This window comes from Momordica charantia (genome assembly GCF_013281855.1).
Source record: "Momordica charantia cultivar OHB3-1 chromosome 4 unlocalized genomic scaffold, Mcharantia_2.0 BLBB01000004.1, whole genome shotgun sequence".
Classification (NCBI taxonomy): Eukaryota; Viridiplantae; Streptophyta; class Magnoliopsida; order Cucurbitales; family Cucurbitaceae; genus Momordica; species Momordica charantia.
In genome coordinates this window covers 15,886,624-15,910,839 of record NW_028275162.1, presented here as the reverse complement: position 1 = coordinate 15,910,839, position 24,216 = coordinate 15,886,624, and the positions used below count along the sequence as shown (strand labels likewise).

Genomic DNA, 24,216 nt, shown 5'->3' with positions numbered 1-24,216 from the left:
ACTTTTTTTATGGGAAGTACCGGATTGAGAATTTCAAAAGATATAAGAATGAATAAATGTATATATACATATATATTTGGGTAAAAAAATCATTTAATAAGAAGGCATAAAATAATAAAATCAGAATGGGCTAACACGACGAGCTAACTTCAACAAAAAGTGAGGCACGAGGCATCTCCTTGGAGGAGCCATTGCATCTTTGGAAAGAGCTGCTTCTGTGTTACTATTATGAATGATGCCAACCAAATCTTCTAACAACTGATCTTTGCCACCTCTCATTGGATCCTAATGTTAGAAGAATTAAATTAAACTAGATAATTACCATGTTTATCAACTTAAAGATGCAAAGGGTAAATCATGTAATTTGCTCATTTAGAATTATATTTTGCTCACCTGAAGAAACAAATCTGTATGTGTCTTTCCTTTGTATAGAACTGCTTCCACTTTTGCTCCAACTCTTTCAAGCACTTCTGCAAAGCTCTTGCTGCACCCAAAATCAGAAATCAACAGTATTGGCATGCCCTCTAGAAACCTCAAATTGGTGGTTATTGTTGTTATTTTACCGCCTAATATCTGTTCGCCGAATATTTGTTGAACTCCAATACTAGGTTATTGCATTAATACACAAACACAAAGCTACAATATTTAAACAATCTGAGTGTAATATTTTAAAAAGAAAACAATTGATGACAGAATACGACAATAACCAAAATGGTTATTTGGGACTAAAATAAACAATTTGAAATTTCAATAACTAAAATGGAAGAAATCTAAAAGTCTGGGACTAATAAAATGATCCAAAATGAGACGAACATAACTTATGAAATAAAAAGAAGAAGAAGACCTGGCATTTGATGGTATGGAATAATCTGCAGTTCCATGAAATAGAGTGAAGTGTGGAAGTAGGGAAACTGCATCTTTAACGTTTGGATTCTGCACCATAACTTCAGGGGAAAATCTTTGCAAGGACTCTTCTCCTTCCATTATGCTGTATTAGAAATTCAAGTCTTTACAAATGTATGTATTTGATGTGTAGTAGTATAATAAGGAAAAGAATAATAAATGTTATGTACCTTAAAAATATTGATCTGTAAAGACCTCTACTGTGAAAATAATCCACTAGATTTAACAAATTGTACCTATGGATGTTGGTGTTGCATAAACCAAGAAGAAATAATCATGATTAATTCAGGTATTGCTGAAAAATCATGGTGCACAAAAACACAAGCATTTGGTAGTAGTGCTTAAAACACTCCAAAAATACTTTTAAAAAGGTAGAACCAAACATCAAAGAGGTTTGTTATTGTTAAAACCGAGGCTCTCCCTATCGATTTGCAGCATATGCACGAACAGCAATGAGAACATTGATCATATCTTCACTCACTGCCAGTTTGCGGGGAGGGGTTGGTATTTTGTCTTAGATCTTCTTGGTATGTCGATTTGTTTCCCTAGACAAATTGATGGTTGGCTCTCTAACGTTTTTCACTGATGGAATCTCCTTAAGAAGGCTAAGTTTATATGGAACTGTGCTTCGAGAGCCCTTCTATGGCATCTCTGGTTAGAAAGGATCTCCCATGTTTTTTAGGATAAATCCTCTACTTTTAACATTTTTTTAGGAATGTACAGCACATTGCTTCTTGGTGGTGCATCAATTACAAGAAATTCTTTTGTAATTACATCATTTCCATGGTCATGAACAGTTGGAAAATGCTTGTTTAGCTCTCGGGTGAGGTTTCCTCTACCCAGCTTTTAGCCTTTTAGGTTGTTCATTTTTTGTCTGTATACAAGCAAGTTCCTTATCTAAAAAAAAGGATAAAATTTTGATGTAAGGTATTTATAATTGAAGTAATTTTACTAAAAAATAGTCGTATTTCAAACTTTCTAAAACACACCCTGACATGCATTTTATCCATTAACTCCTCTAACAATGACTAAACTTGCAAGTTTCAATCTTGATTATCAAAATCTTCACAATAATAATATTGGTTCCAATCAGAAAATTTTGGGAAATTCCAAGTAAACCCAAAATATCTTTCTACACCATCAATATTACAAATTGTGAAAAATTACCCCTCACAACTTTTTATGTTTTCCTAATCTTTTCCCAGCTAGAATTTGGCACACCTCTCTTTCACTGAAGAAGAAGATTAAGAAAAACAAAGAAAAATAATTTGGACAAAAATGGCCTTTCTATAACTATTAAGAAATTATCCTATAACAAGAGTACTTCAATAAGCACTTACCCCCCTGATAAACCAAAGAAAGCTTTGATCTTAGAAGCACTCCAACAAATGCTCTCACCACCAGCCTCTTTAATTGCCTGACCTACAAGTGTGCACGCAGCAATATGTGCACCAGCTGACTGTCCCATTAGAAAAACCCTATAATATCCAGGGAGAATGCTTTTAAAACAAGTACTCAACAACAAATCACTTTAATGTTTGGTCTAGTCATTTTGAAAGGCTTCCTATTAAGCACCTAGGCCAAAAACATTCAACCAGCATTTTCATACTTTTTCACAGGTGTTTCTTTTTTAAACTACTCTTATGTTACTCCCGAACATATAATTTTGAGTGAGAAGTGCTTTTTCATGGTCAAAAACACTCCCTAAGTACTAGATCAAGGATATTTCAAGCATATGATAAAGCATATAAAGGTACTGTATATATTACCTGTTAGGATCGCCTCCATATTCAGCAATATTATTGAATACAAATGAGATGCCTTGAGAAGAATCCTTTATCATATCACTCATGGTTCCTTGGGGGAAATTTCTAAACATTACAAAATAAGAGGTAGAAAAGAAGCCGAAGACACCAACCACTTAGGTACGGAATTTGGCATATTAAAAGGTGTAACATATCTAATTAATTAGTTAAATATATCCAAAACAAAAAATCAGAGGTAACTGGCGAAAGAATTAAAAAAAAAAAAAAAAAAGTGAATTGAACATGGGGTTTCATCAAATAATTCAACCTGTTAGTGGTTTCTGTTTCACCTATAATCAAGGCAGGCTACTATGATGTCTCTCTCTGATAATTGTAATCCAAGAAGAGAACCCCATGCTTTGTAACTGTGTAAAAAGATAATAATGACCTCAAAAATATAGATGTTTGCATAAATTAAAGCAGAAAATAATAATGTATCATGATCACTTCTCAAACCCCATGCTTTGTGATCTTCTGGTTCTAGCTATGTCCAGTCATTTGGTTTAATGCCTAAGCTTGTGTAAATAATAAGTTTTGGAAGTTAAATTCCTAACTTTTGGAGCTGTTGTAGAAGCAGAAACCATATCGCTTTATGCATTATCTTCTTTAAACTAAATGTTTGAGAGAATGTCAATATATAATACATCACTTACCCAATAATCCAGGCTCCACCTGTGACAAATGCAACCACTGGCTTTGATCCATCCCTATTTTTTGGTAGATACAGATCCAATCTGCACTAAACAAATCATTTATTCAGCCACAGACATAAACAGATTAATGGTTTTGTTTATGTTTGTTGTTTCTCAACTGTTATGGATTCATCAACTGCACTATTTAACGCATATCTTAGCAACAAAATAAAAAGTATAATAAAAGGAAAGAGACGAGAAATTTGACGTCAGTTTTATAGTGGTTCGACCATAAGGTCTACATCCACCATGCAAGGTGAGTTCACTGCTTCAGTATATCAACAGAAGAAGACAAAATACATCAAGAAGAGAAATGAACACTGATAAACTAATAAAACCCACAAAGAATGATCTCAGAAAAGGAAGAAGAAGAACAGGGGAATTCAGATACACCCTCTCACTCTTACAATGGGAATTCTTCTCTCCAGGGAATCACGCAGAAAAATATTCCCTATAACTAATTTAACTGAGCTTTCACTCAAAAATAAAGTGACGTGGGCAGCATAATAATTCCTCCAGCTAGGATACATCTTGAATCAACATAACAAATCACCCTCTTGAGTCCAAATGCATTCCTCAGCAGACAGAAAAATAACAGAAGCAAAATTACTCACCATCTCAAGTAATGAGACTTAATATTAATATCAATGTGTTTAGTACAGTCATGGTATAAAGGGTTTTTAGAAAGTGATAAAGCACTCTGACTATCGCAATAGATCAGAGGTTCTGGAATTTCACCTAAAAAATCAGAAATCATACCTTTTAAGCCATGTTGATGTTGCTTCTTTTACATATTATGAGAGCCATGTATTTGGATTCTGTGGTAGATAAGACTACAACTGACAGAAGAGAGGACTTCCAAGTCACGGTATTTCAAAACAATTTAAACACATCCTGCTGTAGATCGTCTCTTATCTAAATCTGAAGCAAAATCTGCACCTACAAATCCTTCTTCTAGGTACGGCATTTCAGATTCATTTTCAGTATAAATTAAACCTGAATTTGCAGTACCTTTGACATATCTCCGAACTAATTTCACAGCTTCTCGATGTGGATTTTTAGGATTAGTCACGAACCTGCTAATAACACTCATTGCATAAGCTAAATTTGGGCAACTGCAAGTCATTTCACACGTCAAGTTCCCACGCACTTGAGTATGGAACTTTTACCATTGCAGCTGTTTCTTCTTCTATTTTGGGTGATCGAACTTTTGATAATCTAACATGTTGGAAAAATGGAATTTTCACAGACTTGGCTTCATCAATGCAATATCTTTTAACAACTTTGTTTAGATAATCACTTTGAGTTATCAAGAGATTCCTTTCAGCTCTGTCAGCTCTGTTTCTTTGAATCTCCATGCCAAGAATTTTACTAGCCGAGCTTAAATCCTTCACTTCAAATTCCTTTCACAACTCACCCTTTTAACTTTGCAATCGTTAAAAGGCCTTTTGATATCAACATATCATCTACATAAAGTAATAAGAAAATAGAAGCATCCTTGTTAATTTCCTTAACATACACACAACTGTCGTAATCACTCCTCTTAAAATCGCATTTGATAATACTATCGGATCCTTTTTCTTGTCCATTATAATACATTTGCCACTATCAAAATTAACTGTGTATCTTTTCGGAGCAACTGACCAACACTTATTAACAAATTTTGGATTATGCCAAGAATATATATATAAAAAAAAAATCTACGATATATATCACGTATCTTCTTTCGTGGTGTGAACAACAGTGACACATTTTCCTTCCAACAGCTTTCTACATCTTGTCATTGCCGAGATTCACTTGAGAGCGGAAACTACGATCAAAATTGACAAAGAAGTTTTTATTTCCTATCATATGATTATGCAAACACTATCCAATACCATATACTTTAAGATTCATTTTGGTCAATTGAACAAGAAAATAATTGCTCCTCTTCATCTTCTCTTGTAAAATTTGTTTCAACATTTTCCTTTTAATTTTAAAACTAGCAATCTTTTTTAGAATGATTTGGAATCCAACATTTGCAAATAATGGAGTGAGAATAAGAATTACCAGATTTTTTACATTTTCATCTTCCCTTCTCTCTTCGATCATGTTTGCACATTCTCTTTCTTTTGTGCAAGATTCCATCATTTTTTATGATTAGACTTATTAGTCTTCTTTTCAGCAAAGTTTAACTTGGTAGGAAAGGTTTTCTCCACGAATTGAATTAAAGACTTGTTCAATCTTTCTTCATGAGCTTGAAGCAAACCCATTAGTTCAAAGATTTTCAATTTAGACAAATCTTTGAACTCTAGAATTGCTGCAAGCCTCCAAAAAGATGATTGTTTTGAAGGAAGACCCCAGAGAACTTTCATTGACTATCTTCTCTAAAATAGTATATCCATAGCTCTTCATTTGGTTGATAATTTAATAAACTCAAGAAAAGAATTCTCAAATGTTTTCACTTTCCATCATGGCCAAGTTGTCAAAATCTCTCTACAAACATTGCAACTTGAGAGAGATAATTGTTTCAAATCCTTGAAAATTTATTTGCAAAATTTTCCAAGCATCTTTAGCTGTTTTAATAAAAAAATTCTAGTGAAAATGGACTTACTACCACCTTGTTGAATAAGTTGAAGAAGTAAAGCATTTCGCCTTTTATTCTTCTCTTAAACTCCTCTGTTTTATGGAGTCCGCTCTGAAATGCCTTCATCTTCTTCAAGTACTTCATAATCTTCTTTAATAATTTTCCAAAGATCTCAGAGAAATAAAAATTGTATCCATGTGGCTTTGCCAATATTCATAATGCTCTACAAACACCGAAACTTAGGTTTTTGGGAGGGAAAACAAGTTAGGAACACGGTACGTTCAATTTTAGAATGACTCTGCTACCAAATTTGGTTGGTGGCAATGAAGTAGACTAGAAATTAGAATGAAGATCAAATATGAAGAAGAACATCTTCGATTGAGTGCTTTGGCCCTTTGCTCAATTGGAGCTGGATCCTTACAATTGGTGGAGAATACCTCTATTTATGGTATTTAAGAAAGAGTGTAGAGTTTTAAAATTAATATCCTAGTTAATAGACATCTAGGAAAACAGATAGCAATTATGAACTCATTCATATTCCAAAGAACCTCTTAGGATGACTAAAAATCCTCTTTGGAAACAAACAAGCTATTACTTGGAATTTACAAATTCCTTTCTACGGTTTCTAAAATTTGTATATAATTTTTGGAAATGTTTGTTAAAACAGAGAAGCAATAAACGAAACAATTATCCAAAGTAATAACTGGAAATAAAAAACAAAAAATAAGAAAATAAAAACATTACCGAACAACCTAAAATACAAGATGTACCTATTTCTTGGTTGATCACCATACTTTATGCTTCTGCGAATCTGAGTGGAGGAAAAATAATAGTATCCAACTGCAATAGAGAAGTTCACTGTTTAGGCTCCAAAAAATTGCTTATTTTTTAACATAAACAAAGATATCGAAAAAAAGCAGAGCTGACCTTGGAGTAAACCAGGGAAAATAAAAAGTACATAACATCCAAGGGATACAAATCTTGCTATCCATCGGCAGCCTATCCTGAATTAAAATCTAGATCAGGTCGTGTCAATAAATTAAATAAATCAAGAAGGGATCTTGAAGACTGAAAAAAAAAAAAAAAAAAAAAAAAAAAAAAAAAAAAAAAAAAGGTAAACGGCATAAATTCCTCTTACCAAAGAAAACCAAAGTAATGGAAGAAAATGTTGTTACCTTTAGAATTTTTTTTTTTTTTTTCCATTATTAAGGTTTACTAATGGATCTTGAAGTCAAGCTCCTTTACCATATATCAAATTTGAAGGACTCAAAGTTAAATATAAATGGTTCTTTTAGCGAGTATATCTAGATGTAAGTGTAATTGTTGGGAGTGTGACTAAAATCCCACATTGGCTAGAGAAGGGATATATCTAACCGTCTTCAATGGTATGAAATGGATAATATCATATCTGTAAAAATATAATAGGGTAAATTGTCCCCAATCCTTCACGAAATAAGACAAAGAAAAGGCCTGTTTAAAGCATGCTCAAGATTTGGTAATGTCAAAATCACCAAAACTGACAGGAAGAGCCCAAGCAAAACAAAAGTGGTTGTTTTCTTCCCAATTTGAATAAAAAGAAAAGGCAGCAGTCAAAGGGATTGTTTGTATTCATACATTTCTAAGAAGAGCGTAACGTCCTCATGCACTTACTTCACAAACAGATTGTACATAAGAATAAGAATAGCGAAATAAATGTCCGCGAAATCCAAATTAACCGAAAATCTTATGCCTCCCTCCCATCTTTCTTGACCTGCTAGTTAATTTTAAGCAGATAAGAAAAAAAAAAGGAAGAAAAAGCAGATAAGATCTGTTATTATCAACCGAAAAAAATCTCCTTCGTGGGTCTGCTGCCGTTCTCCCGCAGCCGCTGCTGTTTGATGTCGCCGTGAGTTCTTCGCCCGCGGCCGCTGCTGTAGACGTTGCTGCCGCCGGATCTGTGAGCCTCTCGTAACAGAGAAGGACTGAAAATCGAGAGGAGAGGGTTCTGCTTGGTTCGGTTCGCCCGATCAGTTCAGTTCCTGTTTGGTCTCGGTTTGCACGTTTCGTGTTCGTTCAGCTAGTTTCAATTCGGTTCAATCGATTCGATTTAAACCCAGTTTGGGTCCGGTTCACTCGGTTTATACCGAGTTTGGTTCCTCCTAGTTTGATTTGACTCGATTTGTTCGCCCCAATTCGGTTTAGTTTTGGTTCCATCATAACAGGCAGAAAAAAATCTCCATTGACAATAGTCGCGTTTGGCATCTTTTTCTCAACAGGTTGTGTGGTAGGACTGATTGGATTATTGATACCAGCTGCTCTCATCACATTACCAACAATGGATCTTGTTTATTATATATTTAAGCGGTTTCATTTTGTCCTGTGAATCTATTAGATGGACAAATCGTAGTTGCCACTAAAAGCATACATTGTGATGTGTGAAATTGAGAGACTATAATACATATGTTTTCTTTGTCCCTCAATTATGGTGCAATTTAATCTTGATTTTCACAATTGGGTGATGTTCTCCATTGTTTTGTCCAATTTAATTCTAACTTATGTGTTATACATGACCAACGTTCGAGGGTTGTGATTGGCATGGGTGAGCGAAGAGATGGACATTATTATTCTTTATTTACTTACATTAAAGGGTTCGTTCAGTTCAATGTATTAGTGTATGTCGATGATTTGATCATTTGTTGCAATGATTCTGTTGCGGTAACACATTTTTAAGCATATTTAAGTAAGCTTTTCATATGAATGATCTTGGTATACTTAAATATTTTTTTGGTATTTAGGTGGCTAGAAATATTTCAGGCCTATACTTGTACCAGCAAAAATATGCTCTTGATATCATCTCAAAGGTTGACCTGTTGGAGTACTCCAAACTAGTTTAATTTCCTCTCGAACAAAATGATCAATTGACGCATGCCACATGCCATTCTCTCTCAAATATGGAGTCCTATCAATGCTTAGTTGAGCGTTTTATTTATTTGGTTGTCATTTGTCCTGACTTAGGTTACTCAGTTCATATTGTATCTCAGTTTATGCAGGAACCGAGACAGAATCATTGGAATGTTGCTTTACTTGTTGTACGCTATTTAAAGAAATCTTCGGAACAAGGCATTTTGTTATACTTCGACAATGATCTGTCTTTAACAAGTTGTTGTGATTCAGATTGGGAGGTTTGTCTTCTTACCGGATAATCACTCACTGGTTGGTTCATTTTTTGGGGGAATTCACCAATTTCGTGGAAGACTAAAGAGCAACATACAGTCGCATGCTCTTCCGCCAAGGCAAAGTACCTTTCTATGGGTTCTATTAAATGTGCACTAAAATGGTTGAATGGTCTACTTCTTATTTTGAGAGTTCATCATCCAAATGCAATATCTCCTTTCTGTGATTTCAGTCTACATTGAAGAATCCAGTTTTTCATGATCGCACCAAACATATCGAAGTTAACTGTCACTTTACTCGAGCTGCTATATAAGAAGGTCTAAATGCACCATCTTATGTTGGCACATTGGCACAATTGGCAGATATTTTCACTAGCAAAGGCTTTGGGAAAGAAGTAGTTTGGCTTCTTCTTGGAAAGTTGGGCATCTACAACTTGCATGATCCTACTCGAGAGAGTGATACGGTAGGGATATCCTGAATTTTAGAGAATAAATGAAGATTCTAGTTTCCTTTGTTATTTTGTTTATTTAATTTCCTTATTTGATTTAGGAAAACATGGAATAGTTTTTGTATATATGTATCAATTGAATCAATGAAAAAAACTCTAATTTGACAACCGAATGAATGAACATGAGAAAGATACCAATGGCATTGTGATACTCTACATTTTGAAATGTAATCAGTTGAGCTTAAGCTTTGGCTTTTGTTACTTGTTATTTGTTATTTGTGATTTTAATTTTAATTTGGTCTCAATAATTTATTGATAGTAATAGTTTAGATGTTTTATAATCTAAAAAATTATCCTTAAAACTGTCGTTGCCCATTCGGATACCTCACATATATTGTTGGATGCGAATTGGGACCTGCCACGTGTCACGGTAAGAGAGGTAAGCCGATTTGACGTGCTGATGGAATTAGAAATTTTCCTAAGGATTGTTCAGGTCAGCGGTTACAGACCGAGCTAAGAGGATGAGCCGACCTGAACGAAGTCCGTAAACGTGTCTCTTCCGAACCCGACAACACGCCGTATTTTTAGGGTGTGTCAGAGTTCCTGTCGGGCCCAGTTTCTATAAATAGAAACTTTAGCCTTAAATGCAAGGTACGCAATTCTAGGAAGACTCGGCAAGTTAGCTCGGACCAGAACTGACTTGCTCGTCGGAGTGCTAACTTTGTTTTGCAGGTCTCGAGAGTGTTCGGAGAGGGTGCTGGGCAGTTGGTTGTAGTTCGTTCTAACCATTCCGATCTACTTCGTACCCGAGCTCACCAAATTCGAGCTCAAACATTTGGCGCCGTCTGTGGGAACAACACATCTAGAAGTCAGTCTCACCTTTTTCGATCTGAGCCCATGGCCCAAACCCGCTTCCAGCAGTCACGATCTCAACTTTCACCAATCCGTTCTCCGATGAAGAATGCTGCCACTTCTCGTGCCCATCCTTGACTCACGTACTCTAAGGTGGCCGGGAATCCCGTCATCGAACGACGACCCCAGACGGCGGTGGTCAAGGAAAATGGAGGTCGGCCGGCCACATCCGATCGAGTAGCAGTCCGGGACTTCCACCTCGCCTCAGATCAGTTTCCGCCACTACAGCTTCAGAGGAACGGGTTGCCGCCCCGTGCATCTGGCCTCCGCGGCTGGGGGAACACAGGTGCGCGCTCCAGGGCAAGTGCCGACGCAGGCGTGGACCCCGTCATGGTAGCCAACGTGATTGCCGAGCTTACGGAAGTCAAGGCGAGGCTCGAAGCGGTCGAGAGAGGCAGCGAGGTGTCCGGCTCTTCCGTCTCCGGGGATCCCATTCGAGGAAAGGGGCCGATGCATCCGACCCAAAGAACGGAGTATCAGTTCCGACTTCGTAGGGAGGCCTGAGTTGGAGCACCCACGCGAAGGCCACAACAAGTGGGGACAGGCAGTGCCTTGGGAGCACAGGTACGTGACTACCCTTAGCAGGACAACCAGGCGGAGGACCGACGCCTGAGGGTCCGACCAATTCGGACTCCCCTGGCGTCATTCGATAGCTACAACGCCCGTCAGGGCCGAGGTGAGGGACCACCAAGACGACGAGGGGTGGCGCCGGAAGATCGAGAGTACCGAATCGACGACGAGGAGGGGAGCCTAGAGGTCGACGATCGAGAGAGGTCCTCCCAGGGTAATCATTCATTTCGGTCTGAAGTGGACCTCCTCCGAGATCAATTTCAAAAAGAGATAGAAGATCTCAAGCGGCAGTGCAGGCCAGTAGATCCGCATCGCATGGTCGAGCAAGAGGAGCTGTCTTTCTCCCAGGCAATCCTGGATGCACCTATCCCGTCGAGGTTCAAAGCTCCGGTCATGAGCTCTTACGACGGTCTGGAGATCCGATCTCTTACGTAGAGGTGTTCGAGGGAAAAATGGATTTCCTGGCTGCGAGCAACGCCATGAAGTGCCGAGCATTTCAAATAGCCTTGGAAGGCTCTGCGAGATTGTGGTACCGACAGTTGAAGCCCCGATCCATCGACAGTTATCAACAGTTGAGAAGGTTGTTCATCAACCAATTCTCAGCTTGACAGTTGTTGAAGTTGCCGCCCTCTCACCTCGGAACAGTGAAGCAACGGGACAATGAGTCTCTGACAAGTACATCGCTCGGTTCATGGACGAGCATGTCAAAGTGGTAAGTTGCACCGATGACATCACCATGATGTACTTCACCCCAGGTTTGAACGAAAGGAACCTGACGATAGAGTTCGGAAGCCGACCGCCGGCCTCCCTGAACGAGATGCTCGCTAGAGCTCGCCAGTACATTGACGGCTTGGAGTTGTGGAAAGCCAATGGAGCCTGGCGAAGCAACCGTGGTAAAGATCGGGACCAAAAGTCCCCTCCTCCCAAGTAGCAACGCGGCGATGGTTGGGGCTCATCTCGGCAGGCCGACGACAACAGGAATAGAGGTCGTCGCGACGAGAAAGCCCCTTCAGACCGTCGAGGGCTGAAGTTCGACAAGTTCACTCCGCTGAATGCCTCAATCGCGGAAATCTACGCGGCGGCCGAAGATACCGACCTGGAGGCGCTTTTCGAAGCCCCAGAAAAGCTCCGCCGACCTCTAGGGAAGCGAGACAAGCGATTCTACTGCCGATTCCACAAGGATCACGGCCACGACACTTCGCGCTGTTACCACCTGAAGGAGCAGGTCGAGGATCTGATCCGACGGGGTTATTTGAAAAAATATGTCGGCAGGCGTGAAACGGCAAAGCCAGAGGGGTCAGCTCGGGAGAAAAAGCGAGCGAAGTCACCACCGCCGAGGCGGAAAAAAGATCGTCCCGCCATTATAAATACCATCCATGGTGGCCCGAGTGGGGGACAATCAGGGCAGAAGAGAAAAGCTCTGGCTCGGGAGGCGGCACACGAGGTCTTTACCTTGTACCCCAAGGAGCCTGTGATGCCGATCCTGTTCGATGACCAAGACAGCGAGGGAGTGCACATGCCCCATAATGACGCCCTAGTAATCGCCCCACTCATAGATCACGTGAAGGTGAGAAGAGTTCTTGTCGACGGTGGAGCGTCGGCCAATATTTTATCATTCTCGACCTACACGGCCCTAGGGTGGGAGAGGATACACCTGAAGCTCAGCCCGAAGCCTTTGGTCGGTTTTGCAGGGGAGTCAGTCAGCGCGGAAGGATGCGTCTTGCTCCCTGTTACCATCGGCGAGGGAGATCAGTAAGTAACTAAGGTTGCGGAATTTGTTGTGATTGATCGAAGCTCTGCGTACAATGCCATAATTGGTCGGCCCTTGATTCATGATCTCAGGGCAGTTCCGTCCACTTACCACCAGGTCTTGAAGTACCCCACCTCGGCCGGAGTTGCGACAGTCCGAGGTGAGCAGAAAACGTCCAGAGAATGCTACGCCGCCACGATGAAGGGAACAACCACTTGTGCAGCGGTCACGGACGCGGCAGAGCCATGTGCCGACGAACCAGAGTCGAGTCGTGGTACCCCGGCTAAAGAGCTAGAACTTGTCCCCCTACTGGCGTCAGAAAAGTAGGTCAGCGTCGGCAGCAGACTGGGGGCCAAGGTAAAAGAAGAGCTCGTCAGTTTTCTGAAAGCAAATGCTGACGTGTTCGCATGATCTCATGACGACATGCCGGGTATAGAGCCAAGTATAATGGTGCATAGACTTAATGTAGATCCTAGCTATAGGCCTGTAAGGCAAAAGCGTTGGCCTGTCGACGCCGAGCAAAGTAATGTAATTTGAAAAGAAGTCGAGCAGTTTCTACGAGCTACATTCATAAGAGAAGTTCATTACCCCACGTGGCTATCTAATGTTGTTTTAGTTAAGAAGTCAAACGGTAAGTGGCGTGTCTGTATTGACTTTACGAGCCTCAATAAGGCGTGCCCGAAAGACAGCTTTCTTCTACCTCGGATAGATCAGCTCGTCGATGCAACGGCAGGGCATGAACTCCTCTCCTTCATGGATGCCTACTCCAGGGGTACAATCAGATTCGGATGCATGCACCCAACCAAGAGCATACCGCCTTTGTTACCGATCAAGGGTTGTATTGCTACAACGTCATGCCTTTTGGTCTGAAGAATGCCGGGGCGACCTACTAGCGGATGGTCAACATGATGTTCGCCAAAACAGATCGGACGCAACATGGAAGTATATGTGGACGACATGTTGGTAAAAAGTAAGCAGATGAGCTCCCATTTAGCCGACCTGGCGGAGGCCTTTAGTGTGCTCCGGAAGTATCAGATGAAGCTCAACCCGAGCAAATGCGCCTTTGGGGTCTCGTCAGGAAAGTTCCTCGGATTCATGGTCCATGAACGCGGCATTGAAGCCGAGATGGAAGCACCGAGGAATGTTAAGCAGCTGCAGAGGTTGAATGGCCGACTGACGGCCCTAAATCGCTTCGTATCATGCTCCACCGTCAAGTGCCACCCTTTCTTCCAAACACTAAGGAAAAAGGGGCGGTTCGAATGGACTGACGATTGCAAAGCCGCACTTCGACAGTTGAAGCAGTACCTTAGCTCGGCCCCTTTGTTGTCCAAGCCACTGCCTAGCGATGTACTCTACCTGTACCTGGCAGTGTCGGAAAATGCAGTGAGCTCAGTACTTATCAGGGAGGCGGAAGGACGACAGAGCCCTGTTTACTACACAAGCAAATCGTTGACCGAGGTCGAGGCTCGATACCCCTGTGTTGAGAAGCTGGCTCTAGCTTTGGTAACCACGGCGCGACGTATACGACCATACTTCCAGACGCACAAGATTATCGTTCTGACAAACTTCCCCTTGAGGCAGATCTTCTACAAGCCCGAAACGTCGGGTCGACTGATGAAATGGGCACTAGAGCTCAGTGAGCATGACATCGCCTTCGAGCCGAGAACAGCGTTGAAAGGTCAGGCAGCTGCAGATTTTGTCGCCGAGCTGACCCCACCCAGGCAAGGGGGCGATGTCCGTGACCAGTGGACACTCTACGTGGATGGTTCGTCTAATGAGAAAGGTTGTGGGGCAGACATGCTGCTCCTCGTCCCCGATGGTCTTCGGTTCGAGTATGCGCTTCGGTTTCGCTTCCAAGCTTCCAACAACGAAGTCGAATACAAGGCATTGATTAATGGCCTAAAAGTCGCTAGAGGGATAGGTGTGAGGCTACTCCTGATCCTAAGTGATTCCCAGCTGATCGTCAATCAAGTTACCAAGGAGTACCAAGTGAAGGAAACTCGTATAGAGAGGTATCTGGCCAAAGCCCGAGTGCTCCTCGCCCAGTTTGAGGACTATGTGATTCGACAAGTGCCGAGGTCCGAAAACTCCAATGCCGACGCATTGGCTCGCCTGGCCTCAGCGTATGAAACCGACCTACCGAGAACGGTTCCAGTTGAAATACTTGCCGAGTCGTCCATCGACCAGCCTGAGGTAATAGAGATCCAGTCAGCTCAGCCTACATGGATGGACCCGATTAAGGAGTTCTTGGTCAGCGGCTCCATCCCTACTGATTCGAGCCAGGCCAGAAAGCTCCGACGCCAAGCTGCTCACTATTTGATGCAAGAAGGAAAGCTCTTCAAGAGGGGATATTCCCTACCATTACTGCGGTGCCTCGACCCAGAGGAGGCGAGGTATGTTATGCGCGAGATTCACGAAGGGATTTGCGGAAGCCACGGAGGAGCTCGGTCCATGGCCGCTAAAGTCATTCGCCAAGGCTACTATTGGCCGACGATTGAACGCGACACCAAGGAGTTTGCCAGAGCATGCGACAAATGCCAACGCTTCGCGAGCATTTTAAGACAACCTCCGAAGATGCTGATGCCGGTCTCAAGCCCTTGGCCTTTCGCTCAGTGGGGGATAGATTTGATCGGTCCACTATCGACGGGGAAGGGGCAGTTGAAGTTCGCCATAGTAGCTGTAGATTACTTCACCAAGTGGGTGGAAGCGGAACCTCTGGCGTCTATTACCGAGGAAAAAGTCATCAACTTTGTGTGGAGGAGTAATAATATGTCGGTTCGGTATACCGAGTGCCTCATTACCGACAATGGAAGGTAGTTCGACGGTGCCCGGTTTAATCAGTTCTGTCAACAGCTCGGCATACGCCACCTCAGCTCGTCTCCGGCCCATCCGCAGTCTAACGGGCAGGTTGAAGCTGTCAACAAGATCATCAAGCGTGGTCTGAAGACGAGGCTGGAATCTCTGAAAGGTCGGTGAGCGGAAGAGTTACCAGAGGTATTGTGGTCTTACCGAACTACACCCCGCCGATCTACTGGTGAGACGCCATACGGCCTAGCCTTCGGGTCGGAGGCTGTCGTCCCTGTGGAAGTTGGCATGCTAACGCCCCGAGTTGAGAACTTCGACGAGCAAGCCAACGGTGAAGCTCTACTCGTGAATCTTGACCTCCTCGAGGAAAAAAGGTCTCACTTCCAGCTCAGGCTAGCAGAATATCAGAACCGTATGGCTCGGTACTATAACGCTAGAGTAAAAGTCAGGACGTTCAAGCCTGGCGATCTCATCCTCAAGAAGGTAATGCAGCATGTCGGAGCACTCCAGCCGAACTGGGAAGGTCCGTACAAAGTGTTGAAAATACTCCGCCTTGGAGCGTATCTGTTGTCCGACCTCAATGGGAGACAACTCCCTCACCCGTAGAACGCCGAGCATTTGCGTGTTTATTATCAATCAGATGTGTGTAATCCGACATGTAAAATTTCATTCGTTAATGAAAGCCGATCTCCAATGACTTGTACAAAATTTGACTTTATCCGTTAGAGTTGTTACGACTACCGAGCTACGTCAAATGGGGGCCAAGGAAGACTACGTGGTATGACCTATGCTAAACGACCTACAATAAGTTATATTTTTAGAAACACGCGAAGCAATGGTCAGCTCGTAGGAACCTGGTTATCTTAAATACACACTGCCAAGCTGAATTGTTCGGCTCGTAAGCCGTTGTGTGGGTAAGAAATTAGGGTCAGCTCGTAGGAACCTGGTTATCCCAAATACACACGGCCGAGCTGAATTGTTCAGCTCGTAAGCCGTTGTGTGGGTAAGAAATTACTAGGACTTGACAAACTCAAACGACGAGACCAAAACTAAAGCTAAACTAAAGTTGAGATTAAATTTTAATTGAATTTTCTCTAAGTATTGGGACTTCGGAAAGAGTAACTCAAGTCTGAATAAAACCGCATTTCATTAAAAGGGAAAAAGCTTGATGGAGAGCCGAGGTATATATGCCTCGGCTCGGTACACTGTTTAAATTTAAAAAAAATAATAATAATAAAGCAGAGGAAGCAACAGAAGAAGGGGACAAGCTATTCTTGCGGAAGGTCGGCAGGGCTGCTGGTTCCAACGTCAGCATCAGCGACCGCGGCGACCTCAGTAGCCTCGGCCTCCTTATCTACGTTAGTGGGGCGGTCGGCCCAGATAGACTCGTACTCCAGCTCGACGACGGCAACGGCCTCCTTCGGGCAAGAGGTGTCGAGCTTGTTAAGGGCATAGTAGAAGCCACTGTCCGCTAAGTCGCGAGCTAGACCGTCGAATTCAGGAAATTTCTTTATCTTCTTCTCCAAGTAGGCCCAGCTCGCCAGATTTTGCTGAGCCTCGCTCCACCCCTTCTCTGCAGTTTCAGCTCGTCCCCGGGCATTCTTGAGATCATTGCGAGCATGAGCTATTAGGGCCTTCGACCTGTCAGCCTCGGCCTCCTTTTCAGCTCGAGCCAGGTCGACAGCGATCTCTAGCTCGGCGATCCGACGCTCGTAGGAGGAGTTCGTCTCCTCCTCCTTTAAGTCTCGCCCTTCGAGCTCCAAGCTCATCATCAACGCCAAGAGGCAGGCATGGTAGTGCAGCTGTAAAAGTTCGAGGTTAGATCAAAAGAGATAAAGGAAAGGAAGAAAGGAAGAGTAGATACGAGCTCACCTCTGCAGCGAGAGCTATGGTCTTCCTCACCGCCTCCACCGGGTCCTCGGGCGCCCGGACAGCTCGCTCCACTCGACAAGAGCTGGAGGACCTCACCTTCGTCACGACCTCATGGATGCTGAGGCGGGAAAAGGCGAGCTTGAAGGGGAGCGGGAGCTCGTCGCAGTGCTGCCGCCCTTGTTGAGACCCTTCCTCCGAGTCGACCACGATAGGAGGAGGTGGGGATTTGGAGTTGACCTCCTCGGAGGGAAGCATTTCCCTCGCCCGCTTCTTCCTCACCAGCGGGGTAGCCGATCCCTCGCCCCCAGCGACAGTTTGCAAGGGCTGAGCTTGGAGGGCCTGAAGCTTGGCCAAATTCTCCAACCCGGGAGCCGGAACGTCGGCACTACTCGTGCGACGACGAACTTGAGGAGGCGCCAGTGGAGCGGCTGAGGCCGATGCCCGCTGCCGCTTCGTGCTACTAAGCGCCAGGAATTTGGAGGCCATTTCTGCAAAGAGACGAGGTTAGACAAGATATTGCAACCGGCCAAGCTGAGGAGTAAAGGAGTAGTTACCTTCAGGGGCCTTATGCTTTTGCGAGCTGCGTTGCCGAGGTTTGGGTAGCTTCTTGAACTCGTCTGCCTGGTCGTGAGGACTGAGACCACTAGAGAAGAGGTGGGAGTTTGAGACGAGTGCCTCACCCCACAGCGCGTACTTTATGCCCCGACCTTGGGCTCGCTTGATGATCTCCCAAGACTTATTGTCGATCCTCGGGACAGGGGATGGCAGAGCTGCATCATGAAACCTCGTCAGAAACAAGGGCAGGAAAGTAAAAAACAACCTAGATCGTACCTAAGACACTCACCTACGTCACCGAACTCTACTGGGACTTGGCACGTCAGCTCACCCCCTCCGTCCCTCCTAAGCCACTCGCTAGAGACGAGGAACCAACACTCCTTCCAGTTCTTGTTGGAGGAGGGGTTCCTAATCAGCTGACCTACGTTCCGCCGAGCTGAGAGGTAGTACCGACCCTCTCCCTCATTGGAGGCTTTGACGATGTGGGTCGCTAAGAGCTGATCTATCGTGAGCCTATCCTCATCCTCGTCCTGGAGGACCCACCACAGAACGTAGGCTCCGAGCACGGTAGACCAACTGTTAGGGGAGAGCTGAGTTGGGGCGAGGTTGACCGCGCTAAGGAACCTCTGTATGAAAGGGTGAAGTGGAAGCCTAACCCCCCTACTGAACATCTGGGGATAGAAGCTGACGAAGCCCGGAGGAGGGTCGTCAAGAGACTCTCCGATGCGGGGCACCCTGAGCTCTATGGAGTTGGGGATTAGGTAGGTTTTGCGGAGCTCGGCTAACCTACCTACCGAGCAAGTCGATGGGGGAAGCTTAACTACTGGACCGAGGTTAGGGTTTCCCGAGGTGGAGGCTATATTGGGGTTTCTCGATCTATCCTCGACATAGGGGTTCCCTGAGGTAGAAGCTAAGGTCGGATCCCCTAAAACGTCACCTGAACTAGAGGAACCGGACGACCCAGATGACGACTCACTAGACGAGCTACTCATCGTCAGATCTAAAGAAAGAATCTAGAGAACTACCTAAAGAAAGAAGAAGAGAGTACCTGACTTGGAAACGGCCAAGGTACACGAAAACTCAAAAGTGAAAAGTAAAAAGTGAAAAGTGAAAGACTTTCGCCTTTTATAGGACAGCCCGGAAGCACAAGGGCCGTCCGATCGAGGAAGGATCAACGGACAGGATTTGTCCACGCCAGGTGATCCTCATGACGACGTTTGGGTTCTCGAAGCAGAAGCTAGGGCTGACGCATCCATGACGTCACACATGAATGCGTGGATTCGATGCATCTTCAGATTAGCTCGGACTACTTCGCCGAGCCGACCTCCGCCCCGCCGAAGTGGGGGCGAATGTTGGATGCGAATTAGGACCTGCCACGTGTCACGGTAAGAGAGGTAAGCCGATTTGACGTGCGGATGGAATTAGAAATTTTCCTCAGGATTGTTCAGGTTAGCGGTTACGGACCGAGCTAAGAGGATGAGCTGACCTGAACGAAGTCCGTAAACGTGTCTCTTCCGAACCCGACAACACGCCGTATTTTTAGGGTTTGTCAAAGTTCCTGTCGGGCCCAGTTTCTATAAATAGAAACCTTAACCTTAAATGCAAGGTACGCAATTCTAGAAAGACTCGGCAAGTTAGCTCGGACCAGAACTGACTTGCTCGTCGGAGTGCTAACTTTGTTTTGCAGGTCTCGAGAGTGTTCGGAGAGGGTGCTGGGCAGTTGGCTGTAGTTCGTTCTAACCGTTCCGATCTACTTCGTACCCGAGCTCACCAAATTTGACCTCAAACATATATCCTTCCATTTTTTACTCAGTCCTCAATTTTAATATAGTCAATTAGTATAGTTTTCTTCTATTTTTTACTCTATCTTAAATTTTAATACAGTTGACTAATTTAGTTAGCCAATTAAAAAATATAAGCTTATTACTACATATATTTACTTAAAAATCAAACTTATTACTAAGTAAAAGTAAAAATGTTAATATGGTGGCGATAGGAATGGTTTGTGAGCTTTTCTTATGATAAAAATTAAATTGAGAGTTCTAAAATTATGTAAACTAAGTCTAATAATTTTTAAAATAATAAGGACTAAAAAGAAGTTATTTCCAAAACAGAGATACAAAATTTTCCTTTTAACTTTCCATCAATAAAATCAGAATCGAAGTACTGTATTAACAAATTATTATTATTGTTTTCTTATGTGCGAACATCCAAATAAAAGGTAACTAATTTGTAAAGAAACTTACCAAAAGCATCTCAAAAGTTTCAAGCATAAGCTCGCGGCGAGAAAAGGTTTGGCCACAGCACGGCCAACACGGTGCCCCAATGAACGGCGGTGGGAGGTGGTGCCGCTGGTGGGGGAGGACGATAACCGCCGTCTGCGGTGGTTGAAGTCGTCGGAGGCGGTGGCCGGCGGACTAGCCCGCAAGAGAAAAAGGGGCGTGGAGTTTTTGTCTTCCTGTTTCAGTGGCATGATGAGAGATTTATGGTACCAAATTTTGAGGTGTAACAGTTTTATTTTATTTGGGTTTGATTTATTTGCCTGTTTGGCAGAGGGGAAAGGGGAGGAAAATTGGGAGAGAAAAAAGATGAAATTAAGACGAAGAGAAGAGAAGAGAAGAGAAAAGAGATTGTTATGATCACAATAAAGTTAAAGAAAATTGGAGAGATGAGATAATTATTTGTTTGCTTTGCTTATTAAACATTCTTATCTAATCTTCGTATTTCCGTCTTAAACACAACCACAGCCCACAACTATTTCATTCTTAATTGTTAAAAATGATAAAACTTAAGTACTACTTTTTATAGTTTTGAAAATGAGAGTTGCCAAAATTAGGATGAATTGAAAAGTAAATAAAATGGGCGTTCCTCAAGTTCCGCGCTCTGACGTCTGGAGGACGTTGAAGCGAACGCAAGTCGAATCGATCCATTTATACACAATTACATTATTACTGCGTCCGGCGTTTTCTTATTTTATTTTGGAATAATTTAATTTTGAAAGAAAATTATTTATTTTTTCAATGAATTGAGTTGAATGTTATTATTATTTTTTAAATGGACAGTTGAGTTTTTTTTTTCTCTCTATTAAATACAACAATACATTTTTAAATAATTGTTTTCTTTCTCAAGTTTAAATTTAAAATTAATTTGGTCGAATGGGATTGCATTGTTTTTAATGAGCTAAATATTTTAAATAAGGTTTCAATTATTTTATGTTTCCTTAACCTATTTGAGTTGAACGATTTTGTCAAATAAATTATTGAAGATTAGTCAAACCTGATTCAAAGTAACTTACTTGAGTTGAATTATATACTATACTAAAAAAATTAAGTTTTTAATTTTCTCTTTACAATTTCTTTTATATATGTTTCACATTTCTTGAAAATACAATTTAATTCTTCCTACAATTTCAAGCACAGAAGTAAAAAATAAAAACTATTTTTCTTTTGTCAAGGAAAACTATAAAAATTTACCCTAAACTTTGTAAGTTGTATTGATTTTTACCGTAAACGTTCATTCATCCAATTTTACCTTTGACAAGTATTGTAATATTCCATTAAACTTTAAAAAATGTTGTAATTTTTACTAAGAGTGTAACTGCCTGAATCGAACCGACGAATCAAATTGAATCGATTGGAAAATAATGATATATTACAATACTTCTGGGGTATAGTATAATCTCAACAATCCACAACTTTTCTCTCTCTCCCTCAACAAACCCTTGGTTTCTCACTGCTCTCTCGACAAAAATCCATTCTCTCTCTCTCTCAAGGTGGCCAACCTTCCGATCGTGGGTACCGTACGCAAACAAATCCACCGGTCATCTCTCGACAAATCCACCGGTCATCTCTCGACAAATCCACTCCCTCAACAAACTTTCCGATTCTCTCTCAACAAACCACGATGGCCAACCTTCCGACGACATCCAAACAAAACCCACTGGCCGTCTCTTGACAAATCGAAGAAACCCACGACAGCAATTCAAACTTCGAATACCCATTCAACCTTCCGATTGAAGGATTTGGATCTGGAATCTGTTGCAAAATAAGGTGTGCATGTTATATCATCCATTAATTGAAAAAAAATATTTGTTAATTAAACGTTTTTTTGCTGTCATGAAGGTTAAATGGGTGTTACGTCGGAAACCCTAGACTGAAAAAAAGAAAATCCCGAGATGGACCCGACCCGAACGGTAACCGACAACTTTTGGGTTGGCTCATTTTGTCCGAAAATCGACGAATTTACACCCCTAACCTTGACATTTTAAATAAAGTTTTTGTTTGAATAATTATTGAAATATGTATTCTCATGCGTGTCCCATGCAATATAAAATACATATGAAAAAAATTGAATTCGTAACATTTTGTAAAGTTAAATTGATTTCGTGTATTAATCAAAATTAACTTAACTTTTTGTACAAGTTGATTTTCATTTAAATTGATGAGTTTTTGGAGGTTTTTACATTATTTTGTTAATATTTGTTGAAACCAATCACTTCACAAACAGCTAAATAAAAACATCCAAGCTTCAATCAGCAAGCATCAGAACAACCCATTAGTTGAAATAATCACAGAATCATTAATAGGAATAAAACAAGTAAAGAATTAAGATGATAAGAAGACACCCAAAACGATGAGAGTAATCACAATACAGAGGAGTTCCCTCTCATACAACCAGCATCAGTGCATTTAAAGAATCTACCCAAGAGACCCAAAATACAATGAACTAAAAAAAATAGAGCATAAAACTCTTCCTTTCATAACTAATTGGGGCTAGATAACTAACTTGTCAGAAGAATAATCCATACCTTTCTAATCGGATCCATAACCAACTGGATATTACCCAAGATGAGCTGGTGTACCAAAAATATTGAGCTCACTTTATTATAAGTCTCGTAGGATGAACACATCATCAAAGAAGCAGTCAAACACTTAATTAGCTATCAAAGATTAATAAAAATATCAGTGGGAGAAGTCGCAAAAATTAAATATAGGCTAAAAACTTAAAAACATTATCTAGGTTTCGGATCCAATCTAATGAAATTAAAAGTTTATCGTGAAACACAACCTTACGGTTCCATTTTTGTCCTTCTTTTCCCACAAAGGTTGCCACCAAATTTGATCTGGAACAAACTAGAGCGTGTTTCTGAATCCTTAAAGTCATCGTCCTTATTCATCGACGACACTTATGTTGCGTCCTCACAACCGTGATAGATATAAGTGCAAGTGTACACTATATCCGTTGATTGTAGTACGAAATGAGGTCGAATCCACAGGGACTTAGGAAAATATTATAAACTATGCTTGAAGATACTAAAGTTACAAAAACAGTAAAATGTAAATGATTGTGTTGACAGTAAAAGGAAAATATTATAAACAAAGCAATAAGCAGTCCCAACAGTAAACACACTTCATGATGTTGACAACAGAGAGAAGTTCAGAACATAATAGTAAAAATGGGGATAACAGATATGGAAAAAGCGGAGAAGACATACATACTTTCACTGAATCCCAACCTATACCCTAACTCGAAATCTGTTGCTAATGCTCAACTTGACGTGGTTCCCTTCCGAGACATCCAAACATAGATATCAACGACTCTTGTTGCTAAATACACAAGCAATAAACACAAGTTCTAAGCATGATTAAGGGATTCGATTACAACTTCCGTTACTAAATACACAAGCAATAAACACAAGTTCTCTACCGGGCCACAAAACGCCGGAAGGTCACTTGGTGCGGTAGCACCACATTAATCTTCTTGGAAGAACCTGTAAAACAGAGGAAGAACGACTTTGCCGCTTGTCCTGTCTTTACCGACTTCTTTTTTGCGGGTGGGGGCTGACAGGCGCTTGGGGTCTTTTGTTTCTTTGTGGGGCTAGGACTAAGCAAGGCGGAAGAGGGACGCTTACTCTTTCGAGTTCACGAGGCTGAGCCAGAGGTGGAGGTGCTTTTGGGCGCCACTGTGGGTGGATTTCTTCGACTACGACAGGAGAGAAGGAGGTAGAGATGGGGGATGGGTTGGCTGGGTTGGTGGAGAGGGTTGTTTGGGTTAGAGGTGAGGGCGGATTTTTAGGATAGGAGGGCGATTCAGTAGTCGAAGCGGCGAGAGGGTCGGGCGATTTTGTGGAGCTGAGAACTGGACGGTTTTCGATGGGCGGAGGGGGATGTTCTACTTGGGCTTGT

General features: G+C 42.0%; 1 protein-coding gene across 8 annotated transcripts; it reads right to left on the bottom strand.

Moving 5' to 3' along the window:
• Positions 1–24: 24 nt before the first annotated feature.
• On the bottom strand, positions 25–20,688 carry LOC111025419 (putative isoprenylcysteine alpha-carbonyl methylesterase ICMEL1). Of its 8 annotated transcripts, none has more exons than XM_022303281.2 (11): positions 20,278–20,688; positions 6,894–6,970; positions 6,737–6,806; positions 3,362–3,442; positions 2,999–3,073; positions 2,673–2,774; positions 2,244–2,381; positions 1,074–1,139; positions 845–988; positions 394–484; positions 25–285 (listed from the first exon to the last, which is right to left on the bottom strand). In XM_022303281.2, exons 1-11 carry the CDS (start codon positions 20,502–20,504, stop codon positions 121–123), a joined length of 1,236 nt encoding a protein of 411 aa, XP_022158973.2. In that variant the 5' UTR covers positions 20,505–20,688; the 3' UTR covers positions 25–120. The 8 variants fall into 8 exon arrangements, with proteins under 8 accessions (XP_022158973.2, XP_087978942.1, XP_087978943.1 ...); XM_088122816.1 differs by lacking the exon at positions 20,278–20,688 and adding an exon at positions 7,105–7,184; XM_088122817.1 differs by lacking the exon at positions 20,278–20,688 and adding an exon at positions 7,142–7,184 and having other exon boundaries at positions 6,894–6,965.
• Positions 20,689–24,216: the final 3,528 nt, after the last annotated feature.